Below are 13,705 nucleotides of genomic sequence, written 5' to 3' on the forward strand. Positions count from 1 at the left end.
GTGGTTCATCTGTCAGGTTTTGAGACACCTTCCTGTTCCCAGTACCATCCCCCTCTTAATCCAGAATGGGCAAGACATAGTTGCTCCGACGTCAAGGCTGGGCACTTGTTCTTCAGGTGTCCCGCTCTTCCACACTGGTAGCACTTCCTAACTGCGCTGGGTTCTTCCGTAGCTTTGCTATTATGTTCCTTCTCCAGCTGGGTGATGATTCTCCGTAGATCATCAAAGGATCTGGGTTGTGATATTTTCACGAGGAACTGAATCTTATCATGGAGTAGCTCAGTGATATCTGGTAAGATCTCATTTTTGCTTCCTTCCAGGTGCAGGCGCTTGAAGAGTTGGAAATTCTGTAGGACGAATGCCCTAGCTCTCAGGCCAGGGGGTTGTGCCTCAGTCAGTAGCTCCCTTTTCACGGAGCTCTTCACCCCTTCGGAATTAACACTAGCGAGAAATTCCCTCTTGAAGTCCGTCCAGTTTAGATTTAAACCCCTCAAGTTGTTCCACCAAGTAGTAGCTTGCCCCTTTAATTGCGGTGTGATGAGTTGCACGAAGATGTCCTCTAGTAAATTAGTTCTTCTTAATAGGTTTATCGATCCCTCGACGAAGCTAGTCAAATTCTCCTTAAGTCGCCCGTGGAATTCCAGAAGGCTCTCTATAATCGCGTTCGGGTCTAGGTGTCCTGTATTGCCGGTTAGGTTTAAGGAGGTTAGAGGTATGTCCTCTTTGCGTAAGTCTATTTTCTACTGCATGAAGGATGCTCTCCCTTATATTCTGCACATCTGCCTTGATGGTCGAAATCCGGTTTTCTATCCTTCCTTCAACAGCAGAAATACGGCTCCCAAGATATCCCTCGACAGCAGAGATACGGCTTTCCAAATTCCCCTAGATGTTAGAAATTCTCCCCTCATCCTGTTGTTTTATGCTGGAAACCTGGATTTCCACCCCCTTCTTGAGGTCCAAGATATCCCCTTCCAGCTGGCTTATTCTAGTATCAATCTGGTCAACCTGTGCCAGTTTTGATCTGATGTCCGATATCTGCTGCATTAGTCGATCGGTGACGTCGCTGATTTGCAATGAAATTTTGTCATTTACGGATGAAATTTTCGATTCTATGCCATGTTTTACATTGTAGACCTGTGTGTACACTTGTGCTGTCTGTCCGGTTAAAACTGAGTTAGCTTGAGAAATTTCTTCTGAAATGTTGCCTGAAAGTTGGTCATTTACGTCTGATATTTTGTCTGAAAGTTCGTCATTTAGTGCCTGCATCATGGTCATTAAGTTAGAGCACATTTCGGTTATATTTACCTCATCTTCCGATATTGCATTAGCATCTTCGTTGACTTCGACGCAAAACTTACCTGGATCATATCCCTTCTCTGAGATCCTCCTGTAGTCGCGCCTGTAGCGATTTTTTTCTTCCCGTTCGTCAGGAGATGCCTGTTGGTAAGTTCGCCTTTGAGCTCTTTGAGTGACATATTCTCTAATATGACTTGCATTTTGAACTACTGCCACTCGTATTCACTCGTATATTTTTACGTCCTCGTCACGGTCGCCAGTTAACGTATCCACAAAGGCGCACACGAGATGCTGACAGTTGGTACACTTCTTTTATTTACATTTATTTACAAAGTAAACACACACATAAGCTTGATCACTGCTGTCGCAAAAAAAAAAAACACAAAAAACAAACAAACAAACTCATCACCAAGCCCCCATTTTAAAACAACTGAATAACACAGCACATAGATTTTACAACCTTGGAACACAAATAAAACAGTCGACTGCTCTAAAAGCATGTCCACATGTGGTCACAAGCATAACCTTGCTACACCATGACTCTTCAACCAATAACTTCGAACAACTCACTTAACAGTAACTCTCAATAACTAACTTGTCCGTCAAGATCGTTTCTTTATATATATCCTGGCCAGGCTTCTAGAAAGTTACATTACAAAATATATCTTCGTGAAAATTCTAGAGTGTGTAATACACAGTTTACAATAAATGGAATATTCTAAATCGGTCTAGTCACCTATTACCATTCTGGAAGTTACAGTGTGTTTCACAATTATGGATTACAATTTATATATACAGGTAAGAATGGACAATGGAGATTATTGCCTAATGCAGTGGTTTATAGGTAAAGTGAATCTATAATAGATACGATGAGAAAGAGAAGAATTGCCTTTTTCTGTCATCTTTCTTGATTAAATGATAATAGGATAATAAAAAAAACTATTTAATTACTTTTGGAAAAGTAAAACAAAAAATAATTGGTTTAAAGAAGTTCAGAATGATTTAGAAGAGCTGAATATTACAATGAAGCAAATTGAAAATAGAGAAGAAAAAAGGATTCTCAAGAACACACAAGTAAGATTGTCATTAAAAACTGTACAACACAAACAATATGTCATATCTGATGAAGAAAGGGCAGTCAGGTCAGCCAGAATGAAGAGGTTTTGGGAAAGGAAGATGATGATGCTAGCAAAATCTTCAGTTAATTCTTTGTTAACATAAATGTATTTGGGTTTGATTTAAGTGCTCCAATGTGGGCGTAAACTATGTAAATAAATAATACTGGTAAGAATAAATTATAATATTAATTTACAGGGATTTACATTAACTGAATGATATAAATGTATATATAGTGCACGTTTCATGACATAACCTCAAAAACAATGCGATCGTTCAACTATGTAAATAATAATAATACAGGATCTTTATTTATGCTTGGCAAGAACTTTCTCGCTCGACGTTAGCCGCCAGTGAGGATTCAGTTGCCAGCTACCGTGCATGCGTATGTACGACAGAATATGGTGCTCAAAATCATTATCATGCGTTTTGCTCACCATGTTTACAATTTATGCTAAATATCCTTAGTATGCATTATCATGCATTTATTATGCATTTTACTCACCATTTTTATAGTTTATGCTGAAAATGTTCCCCATGTGCTGCCAAACATAATCGGCATCTCCTAATAAAGTTTTCGGTTACTCTACCAAGTTCTTCAGCACTGATGGATGCAATTGCTTCTCTTATATTGCCTTTAAGTTCATCTAGTGTGTGAGGGTTGTTCCCATAAACTACATTTTTTAACATTCCCCGCAAATAAAAATCCGAGGGGGCCACAAATTTTTACTTATGTTCCTCATACCAAACACGCTTCAGTAAGGAGATAACGACCCTTACGTCTATTTTTATTGTTTACTGAACTGTACGTTTGAACCTCTTGTTCATTTGTTTTATTGTCCGATTGATAGGAATGGGGTCTCCCTGGAAATTTCGCTTGAAACTTTTGTCTTGTCCCAGCGCCCGATTTTCTGCACTTAATGTAAGTATTGTGCAGATATACATGTTCACGTAACGAATATTTCACATACATTACAGCACTATACACAATCACAATAAAACACTATACAATACGACATACAGTACGCAGTAGCTTCATTGAACACCCTGCTATCTCGGAGCTCAGCTCTCAGCAACTGCAGGAAGTGCCAAAAGCCGCACATGCCAGCGGCCGGTAGTGGCCTGTCATCGGCGGCTAAAGTCGAGCGAGAAAGTCCATGCCAAGCATAAATAAAGACCCTGTACTAATACTAAATGGATGTACATCACTTCATAGCTATACATACAAGCAATAATAATAATAACCATAATCATAAAATAATAGTGATTGTTACCGTCGTTTGATGGATCAGCAGAGGTGAAAGAAGGTGCCGGGGTCAATGGGTCTAACTACTTGTCAAGAAAGAATTTAAACTGAAATGGAAGGTTATATTTTCAAAAAGCAACAAGTTAACAAATTCTCACTTAGTGAGATAACAATTACATAGCAAATTAAAAACAAGACTTCAGAAAAATCCAAGACTTCAAATCCTTAACACACTTGGGCTACCAGCCCCTAGTTTTACAATCTTTGAGCTTCCAGATCAAACTTTACAGAGGAGCATAAATTTACAAAAGGGCAGAAATCCCCTAATACCTGGAGCACTTGCTCCCTAATTTACAATATCATGCCTCCTAGAGGTTATTTTACAATACTTGAAAAGAGCAGAAACGCTCTCATCTTTTCCAGCCTAGTCAAGGCAACACCAAAAATGTCTTAACTCTTTCTGGCCTTCCATGGCCCGGCTTACAAATTGAAACAGGGGTATCTCGTACCCAACCTACAGGGCCTTCAAGTAAAAGAAATAACCGTTAAATATATGGCCCAAACAAAAAGGAAGGAGGCAGATACTTGCACTCCTCTATATAGCTTCCTAAACCCTAACGGGCACAAAGCCAATGAAATAGGGGCTATTCCCAAACTATGGAGGTGACCCGTGTAAGAAATAAATTTTAAAAGGAGAGAAGAAAATCAGTTACGAAAACGTAGCCACCTCAAACCAAAATGAAGGGGAGCTCGAGATGGTAAATCACTCTATATACCCGAATTACAGTTACAGATTTAATTAAGTTTTTACATAAGCCGGCAGAAAATTACATGTTTAGAAAAATAGGTTACATGGTAAAGGTTTCGGATCTTTCTCGCGGGTTAAACTGCTGAGCTAGCAAGAAATAAAGATGTTAAATGGCCATTACCTTGCTGAAGACCTGCTGCCTGATGAAAGAGGCGCCTCCTGCTTCACATCCACACACTTAGATAGACATTGATCAAATGGCCAAGAGACGTGAAAATCCGCAGTTTATAAACCCTCGGGGAAAGTTTGAGACCTTTCATGAATAAACGAGCCACACCCTCTCACTTTTATTGGTAGATGAAAAGTTACACACAAAATCGAAGAAGAAACCTGTGATAGGCTGAAAATTAATTACAGAAATTCGGGATTGGCTGAATTCAAAACTGGCGGAAAGAAAAGGTCAATATTGCCAACCCAAAAATAAATGAACATAATTTAGTAAAGGACAAACTTATGAATACAAACTTTCTTCAAAAAAGTTCCTTAACTTCGCACCAGGGTGCATGATCATAGTTTTTTAGCAGAAACGTCTATGAGAGAATGTCTACACTGCTTGAAGAACGGAAAACAAAGCACGTTGAAATTCACACTATACTGGCAACTTCATAATCTCAAAATTAAGGTAGTGACATCTTCTGAGCAAAAGATTAAGGAGGTTTAGTTTTCAGTTCAGTGTTTCTCCTGTAGAGGAGGTTTTCTTGGCGCAAGATTTAAAAGTACGGCGTAGGGGTGTACCGCCCGGTACAGTAATAATAATCACGATCATAAAATAATACTTATGATAATGATGATGATAATAATATAATAATAATAATAATAATAATTTGATCTCGATATTGGTATTAGTTACCCATGGGTGAGAGAATGTTGTTTTCAAGTTATACCTGTTATCACACTTGCATCATTCTTCTAACAAGTCCATGCAAACTGTCGGTACTCGCTGCTAACCGCAACACTTTGTCTTCATCCTTTATTACATCCTGCACCCTTGTTACACCAACACCGAACTCTGATGCTAAATTTGAGACTAGTTCACCTTTCTTTAACCATTCAGTTATATTCACTTTATTTTCGATGCTTTGTTACTGTAGATTTCAAACTAAACATATCTCGGCTATTAGAACAGAAAATAAATGTTCAAATTCATCAGACACACACCTTTCCTTGCTTTACAGTACAATATGAAGTCTACCTGTCTATAAATAGCGGAGGCTGATGACGACGGACTGCTAGGCTGACTTCCGATTCCTGTGCGTTGTGAAATATTTATGATACAGTAGCCTAAGTGGAGAAAATATTTAACCTAGGCAGAGAACGAGCCAAAAGATATATATTCATAGATGTTACATGCTATCAAAATAAGTTGTAGATACCATTCTGAAGTAGAAATGACCAGCATACCGTACTCTGTGGGCTGGGAGAGGGCACATGACATTAATCGTCGACAATGGAATGGATAATAAAGTTTTTGACTGTTGAATTCTAATAGCATCCCTCTCTTTTGTAACAGTTGAAAGTTAAATAATGTTACACAACATAAAATTATTTAGTAAAATATGTATGAAGTCATGTCTTCAATGACGATTGCTGGTCTATGCGCATGTACATACAATATTTTGATCATGGACTCACGAGTCGGAGAGTCAGTGTACAGTCCCTCCAATACAGAATGTATCAAGATATCTTGACTTCAAGTGCCGGCCTGAATGGCTCAGGTGGTTGAGGTGATTGCCTTGTGACCCCAACTTGCCAAGTTCGATCCGTGCTCAGTCGGATGATATTTGAAGGTGCTCAAATACGTCGGCCTCATGTTAATAGATTTACTGGCACGTAAAAGAAATCATGCGGGACAAAATTTTGGCACCTCGGCATCTCTAAAAATCATCAAAGTAGTCAGTGGGATGTAAAACCATTATTATTATTATTATTATTATTATTATTATTATTACTACTACTACTATTATCATCTGTATATTCAAAAAGTTACTAAAAGCAGCTTTATCCAGTCCGTCCATTCTACTGGACCGATTTGATTCATTTTTGTTTTTTTTCTCTCCGGAATTACCTTCTGGTGAATCATCAGGCATTGTTAGGTCTCTGATTTCAGTTAGCATTAAGTAATCCTAAAATCAAACCACTGAATGACCGCTACAATAATAGCAGGTGAAGGCTTACTCTAGCCCGCAATACATTCTGTACTAACAGGTTGCACACAGTTACGTAAAGATATCGGCAAAGCAGGCAAACCTCCAATTTCAATCAAACTTGGTACACATATGACGTAATACGGTCTGGAAAGAAATACCGTGGGAGTAAGACACACCTAGAACCTGTACAGGTGGAGTGAGAAAGGAGTTACATGTCATGATAATCGAAAATGACCTATATTATTTTTTAATCCATAGTTCTTGGGTCACTAAGATAAATAGTGGCACTCCAGATGACATTTAAGACCCAAAAGGGGTGATGAAGAACGTGTCCATAATGACTGAGGTTAGGGATATTCGAGAGGTATTCTGGAACATACACAAAATCATACTTCATACACATATATGAGTGACATAAAAATTATTGAAAACTGCCAATATTTATGTTGAATCCATACTTTTCGGGGTCATTGGGATGAATTGTGACACTCTGGATGCCGTTTAAGTCCCAGTTAAGCTTCCATTGGCATTGGGGGGTGAAAAGGTGTGATAGGGAAAATGTCTCAAATGACCACGTTTAGTAGACATGATATTGTATAGGCTTTTGGGCTTGTGCCGTGTCAAGAAAATAAGGTGAATTTCTTAACGTTTGGCAGAAAATTGTGCTCTGCATGCTCAGAATTCTCGACTGTCCACGAAAAAGGCTTCTTAAACAATGGCGACCAAGTTTAGTGTTGAATCCACAATTTTCGGGTTTGCTTGACTGACTGGTGACAGTTCCAATGACAGTTGGAATCGTGTATATCGTGTGTATAGGGTGATGCGTAAATACATACAGTTGCCACTTATTTTTATTTCTTTGATGAGATCAACTACTTTCCAGACAATATGTGCTGCAGCAAGGAGAAAGCTCCATGTGAAAAAAAAAAGAAATCTAAATCTAACATTTATTTAAACACACAACAGTAATTCTACAACTACAAAATAGTTTGTTAAATATCAGTCAATATCACAAAAAAGACATCTACAAAAATTCACTTGACACATAATTAAGAGATAATACCAGTCCTAAAAGTAGACATTCTTCTTATAGGGTGGATTGTTCTGGAACCTCCTTCATCTCAGAATACCTCTGATGTCACTTTCAACTATTCATAGTTGCTGAAGATCTTTAGCCATTTCTGTTAACCACTGAGTCATAATATTTGTCTTTTGCCAGCAGGATAGAATACGATTGGTCACCCTGGAAGAATTTTTCTTTGATGTGTGCCCATAGAAGGTCAGATGTCTCTTCCTGGCCACGTCCGTGATCTTTTCTGTGAAGTTACGGAGCTCCTGATTGTATCGCCTCCTTTATTCACCCTCTGTCTTGACTGTCCTTATTATCTTCCTGAGAATCTTCCTTTCTTTTATCTCTAGTTTTTCAGCCAGACCTTTCCTGTTAAGGATCAGGCACTCGGAGGCATACAAGGCTTCTGGGCAGATGAGACAGCATGCTAGTGTCTGAGTTTGGTGTTGCAGGAGAGACCCCTTTTGTTTTTCGTGTCAGATGGTATGCCAGCCCTAGCTTATTAATTTAGGTTGTTAAGGCTACCAATTTGACAGATTAGGTTCAAGCCATTCCCCTAAGTACCTGAAATTATTGACTTTCTCAATTACACCCTGTTCCAACTGAAATTCTCTGGGGCTTCCACTGATGTTGGTGAGAGATTTGGTCTTTTCTAGCGACACTTGCAGTCCCATCTTGGCTGCCTTACTGCAGCATTACTGCTTCTTCTATTGAACTTGCCAGAAGTGCCAAGTCATCTGCAAAAGCCAGGCAATCTATAATGAGACCTTCACACTTATATTCTAGGTAAATCCCACTCAGAATGTTCTGTCTATACAATTTCTTTTGCCATTCTCTGATAACCTTTTCCAGTGCTCATTTAAGAAGAGAGAAGAGACCATCACCCTGTTTGACTCCTATCTTGACCTTGGAAGTTCCCGAGATTGTTCGTCTGAATTTCACTCATGACCTTTTTAAACACCTTTTGACTATAGGTGAAATGTGCAGGTATGTCTTTCAGTCATCCGTCATAGGGCAAAGGTCTTCCCACGGTGGCTTTTCAAGCAGAGAAAGTAGGAAATGCAATAAAACTTCTCACTTCAACAAATTTTCTCAGAAAAAGGTTTGTTTCTTGTAACAAAACAACTCTGTATCTACAGACTTAAAAATAGATGAGTTTACAGCTCAGAGTTATGGCAGAACACTGACAGAATGTGGAAAAAGCAATAGATTACCTGAATTCTAGAGGGTGTGCGGTAACATTCTTTGCTCAGTATGACCTGCCTTTACCGTATCTCTTTTTTTAAAATGTGCAATCATTATAGATCATTGATCGAAAATTATTAACAAATTTGTTCAAATTTTTGTTCTAGTGTCTGAAAGCGCAGGATCTTTTCTATGCATACAGTGGTGCAAGCGGCATAAACAACTCTTCCCCCTCGTTGTCTGCTAGAGGGTTGCATCAAATGTGTCCTGCATTGCTGTCTGTGCTGATAGGCCCAACTGAAAGTGAAAAGAAAGGTGGTTGCGTGCTTATGCCAATCCCAGTTGCTGAACTTGTCCCAGAAGATCATGAACACGAACACCATGGAGCAAGTTTAGAAGGTAACACCATCTTAAGATTAAGAGCGGAGGAGAATTGCACGTAGAAGGAAATGTATTAGCTGATTATTTTCTTCAGTATGGAGTCATACTTAGTAAAAATAGTTGCAATAATATGTTGATAAAATGAGCTTTAATTTAACCTTCTTTTTCAGCTTACTTCTATAATGCACAATGTCCAGTCATTTTTATAAATGCCTATGCTACAATCACTTCATTAGAACTAATGGAAAATATGATTGACTAAAGAAATTTATTTTGGTTTGTATTGTATTTTTTATGTATCTTTTTGTTTGCTGATCTAAGAGTAAAATGATCATTATTACTTTTAATATTGAATGTAAACGGAAGGGAAATGAGCATATAATAATGTCCAATACCTCCAGGTAATGGACAGCAGTGGTTTCACAGCTTCTTACGTATAGTCTATAAAGTCTGTCAATAGGTAAAGTATAGCAAAGGAACAAATTAACTTAGGTAAAATTGGTAGACATACCTTCCTGTCAGCCCCACGCCCTCTTTGAGCCATTCCGATCTTCTATTTTGTCACCTACGGTCAATTCCAGCTGAGCAAGCCTACTGAAGGTTTTATTTTTACAATCCTGGGTGTTATTGCTTAGTGAATATATCCAGTGTGTTTGAAAAATCAGGAAATTAAACCAATATCCAGATATCCTTTATTCCCAACACTTGGTAAAAGGTGAACAAAAGTGTAACCATACACGAGTGGTCATGCGAACATGGTCCTATTTTTTGAATAATTTTTTAATATTGGAAACATCGCTTTTTTATATTATTGCACATGTGGAGTCTTGGCAAGTCCTTCATAGTACGAAAACAGATGAACTGCGAGCAATAGCTGAGAAACACCATTTAAAGGGATATGTGAAATTAAGTTTACTGGAATGAATGTCTTACGTATTCCAGTTTTCTATCTCATTTCACCAGTTAAATATACAGCGAATCTGACAAGGAGTAGACTTGACCACCACTGGTAGATCAATTTTATACCTAAGACAAATAAACATAATTTTGCAGAGAAGAATGCACAAGTTCTTATTGGGCCTGTTTTTTTGATACAAAATTCCAAGTTGTGATAGCATAAATGAACTTGAAGTCTTTTCTGTGTTTAAAAGCAACGCGATGCCAGTACTCTTACTTTAAATGAGAGGGGAAAAGAACAGGGTCGTGTCACCAGCCAGTTGCGCACAAAGTCTTCCACACTCGTCATTTTTAAATCATTGCCCTCCGAGAGCTTCTTTAAGCAGTCTGAACAAATGGAAATTGCAGGGCGGTAAGTCCGGGCTGAAAGGAGGATGATCAAGTGTAGTCCGATGCATTTCTTGTTGCTTGAAAGTGGTTAGAACTGCAGTGTGGGGCCACGCATTGTTATGGAGGAGGATGACTTGTCGAATCGGTTGGTCTCGTCTTTTGCGGCGATATGCAACCCTCCCCTTGTTCAACAGCATGCAGTAGTAAGCAACATTGATTGTGCATCACTCATGCAAAAAATCAATCAGCTAAATGCCTTGCCGATCGAAAAAAAAACGGTTGCATGAACCTTGCCAGCTGACAGTAGAGTCTTGGCTTTCACTGGTGCTGCCTCCTGTTTCCTCTGCCATTTCTTACTGCTTTGTTTGGATTCGGGAGTGTGGTGGTGGACCCATGTTTCGTCGCAGGTGACGATCTGACTCAAAAATGCATCTTCTGCAAACCTTGTTGTAAGGCTCTGACAGACCTTCAAACGTCTCAACTTCAGATTTTCGGTCGAAAGGCGAGGGACCCATCTGAAACACACTTTACGGAACTGTAGGTCATTCGTGATGATTGTTTGACAGCTCCCTTAACTGATTCTGACTTGTTCTGCAATTTCCGATACTGTTGCCCGTTGATCATCGTCAGTAATGTCTTTAACCACACGAATGTTTTCGTCTGTAATGCTGGTCCCAGGACTGCGATCATGTAGCTGATTTCCCGCATGTTCTCGTCCTTCCTTGAACTTTTTATGCCAGGCAAACACACGCGTCCTTGTCAATGTTTGATCACTGAACTGTGCAGTCCATCTCTGGCAAATTTCCGCCTCTGTAGCTACTTCACAAGCAAGAAATTTTATAATTATGCGTTGCACAGTGGAGGGGTGCACCTGTTGCTCCAACTTTGTGAGCATTACTGACGAAATGGCGGGAAATATCTAACAGCACGCTCTCCCCACTCCTAACGGTCCCGCATAAGCATAGCAGAAGCGCGGGGCCAGTCCTACCAGCTGTTGATGTTCAGGAACAAAAATCCTGTTTATATTTGTTTGATCTTCGTACGTAATAGAAAAGTAAAATGCTGTGTACCAGCACGCAATATCCAATAGTTACTTCAGTAATCTGAATAAGCTAGCCAGTACACGTTAATAACAAACTTCGAAAGCCAGGTCTAAGAAGAGGAAGGTAATGATTGTTTAAATCATAACTGAGCCCATAAGGGATTTTGTGGATATAGTGTGTACCAAAGACATAAGCTATTAAGTACTGTGTGCAATGGATATGTAGCTGTCGCCATACATAAATGCAACCACAGCTGTATCAAGGTATATAGAGGTAAAGAACTGTGAAGGAGACAATGTAGAATGACAAGAAAGGGATGAAAGAATACCCTACTTAAGTTTCACTTGCATATATACTTTATATATTCACCAATCCTTCCAGAGGATAACAATCTGAATCAAATTTCAGTGAGGGCACCCGTTTCCATTATAACAATAGAGAAAACTATCAGGTACAATTAACGGCTCATTACATTACAAGCACATTTTCTGATAAGTTTAGAGACATTCATAAGGTACACCGAAATGCTCTCGTAGAGAATTACAAATTTAATCAGTTACAATATTTTATTCTCCACATTTCAGTCGAACGTTAGAGAAACGAGCCCCAAGTGCCCAAGGTACGTAGGAGACACACAATAAAAACATCTAATGAATCACCAGTACATGGTATGTAAAACAGGTGCACTAAAGCTGTAGGGAGCGATATTGCAATAAGTTCAGTGATTCTCGCAATTAACAAGAAATGCATGAGAAAAAACTAAAAAAATTAAGAAGGCATTACTTATATAAGGGCAACAAATCTCAGCGGAGTAGATACATTTACCAATCACATTTGTCAGACTTAACACAAAGCCTATTGGGATAAATGACTAAGGGGATGTTGACTCGCTGATTTGGGGTACAGATTCATCCCTGAACTTCTATCTTCTAGAGGTTCAACGCCAAGTTCTTAAAAGGATGAATACAAAATTCTTACAAACATTATACCTAGTATAATATTGATGAGATTACTTAACAATGGCAATAAATGCTAGATATATGAAGTAGCCCCAACATACTCACAGGCTTTCCTCAACCTACTGTATTTAAAAAAAAATTTAAAAGCAGGAATTGGGAGAGCGAGTAATTCAATCCAATTTTACAGTGAACCTAGCAGACGGCTAGAATCATTACTCCTGCATCTCCACATACTCCAATTAAAGAAACTGAACATTAAAAGGAATAAAGTATGAGTTAGAGGAAAATCCTGAGAAATAATGTCTCTCTCAGGCTCTCACCATAAGTAGATGATGATAGAATTAATGGAGCGGAGATCCAGCTCTCTCCAGCAATGCTCCTGCTGTACTTGAACATCCAACACACTAAGGAAAACTCAACAGATGGAAAAGAGCAGCTCACATATATACGAACCAGGCAGTAGTTTACACTATGCGCCCGCTGGTAGTAATATTACTACCACGCGGCGTGCGCCTGGGTGCCACTGTTAGTAATACTACTACCACGATCTTTGAAATTCAGCCACTCGAAAGCTATTGACGTCATCAAATTAGTTTTTGCTTTGACGTGTTGTCGATTTCCTTTACTATCATTAGGTGGTGTTGTCGATCGATAGTGATTGGTGGTGCAACTTAGGGACGATGTTTCGTAACCACGTGCGCTCAGTTAGTTCTTTTGTAATTGCTGACATACATACTCCTCGCGCAACCCAGTTAGATGTGTTTAAATATATGTGCGTGTGTTCTAATGATAGATTATATGACTTCACAGATTTAGAATGAAAGTGTAGTGAGGCAACAGTCTGCAATCATCTCTCAAGTAGTCGATTTATACTGTATAATTACCGAGATATGGATCCCGGACCTTGTACAAGTAAAGGAAATCCTATGCGTGCATACAGCCCACGGATAAGTGAACAGATTATTACGGAACTTGTGAATGATTCAGATTCTGATCTGTATGAAAGTGATCGTGAAGAAGAAAATGAAAATATACAAGTCCCTCAGGATGCTGAATGATCAGATTCATCACCAGAAGAACCAGTCACAAACAGACGAAGGGAGTTGAGAAGCATGGGAATACAATGGAAAAGGTATTACTCCTGTGAACAGGCCCGTTTTTTCTGGCG

The 13,705-nt window shown here is 39.0% G+C and overlaps 1 protein-coding gene across 1 annotated transcript in view; it reads left to right on the top strand.

Annotated features, from left to right (window-relative positions):
• The window catches only part of LOC136874059 (zinc transporter foi), a 360,167-nt gene that overhangs the window by 119,832 nt on the left and 226,630 nt on the right, over positions 1-13,705 (top strand). Inside the window, exon 4 of the mRNA XM_067147570.2 lies at positions 9,035-9,266. Coding sequence (XP_067003671.2) covers positions 9,035-9,266 — 232 coding nt within the window. The remainder of the gene's footprint in view (positions 1-9,034; positions 9,267-13,705) is intronic.

Source organism: Anabrus simplex, chromosome 5 (assembly GCF_040414725.1).
Source record: "Anabrus simplex isolate iqAnaSimp1 chromosome 5, ASM4041472v1, whole genome shotgun sequence".
Lineage (NCBI taxonomy): Eukaryota > Metazoa > Arthropoda > Insecta > Orthoptera > Tettigoniidae > Anabrus > Anabrus simplex.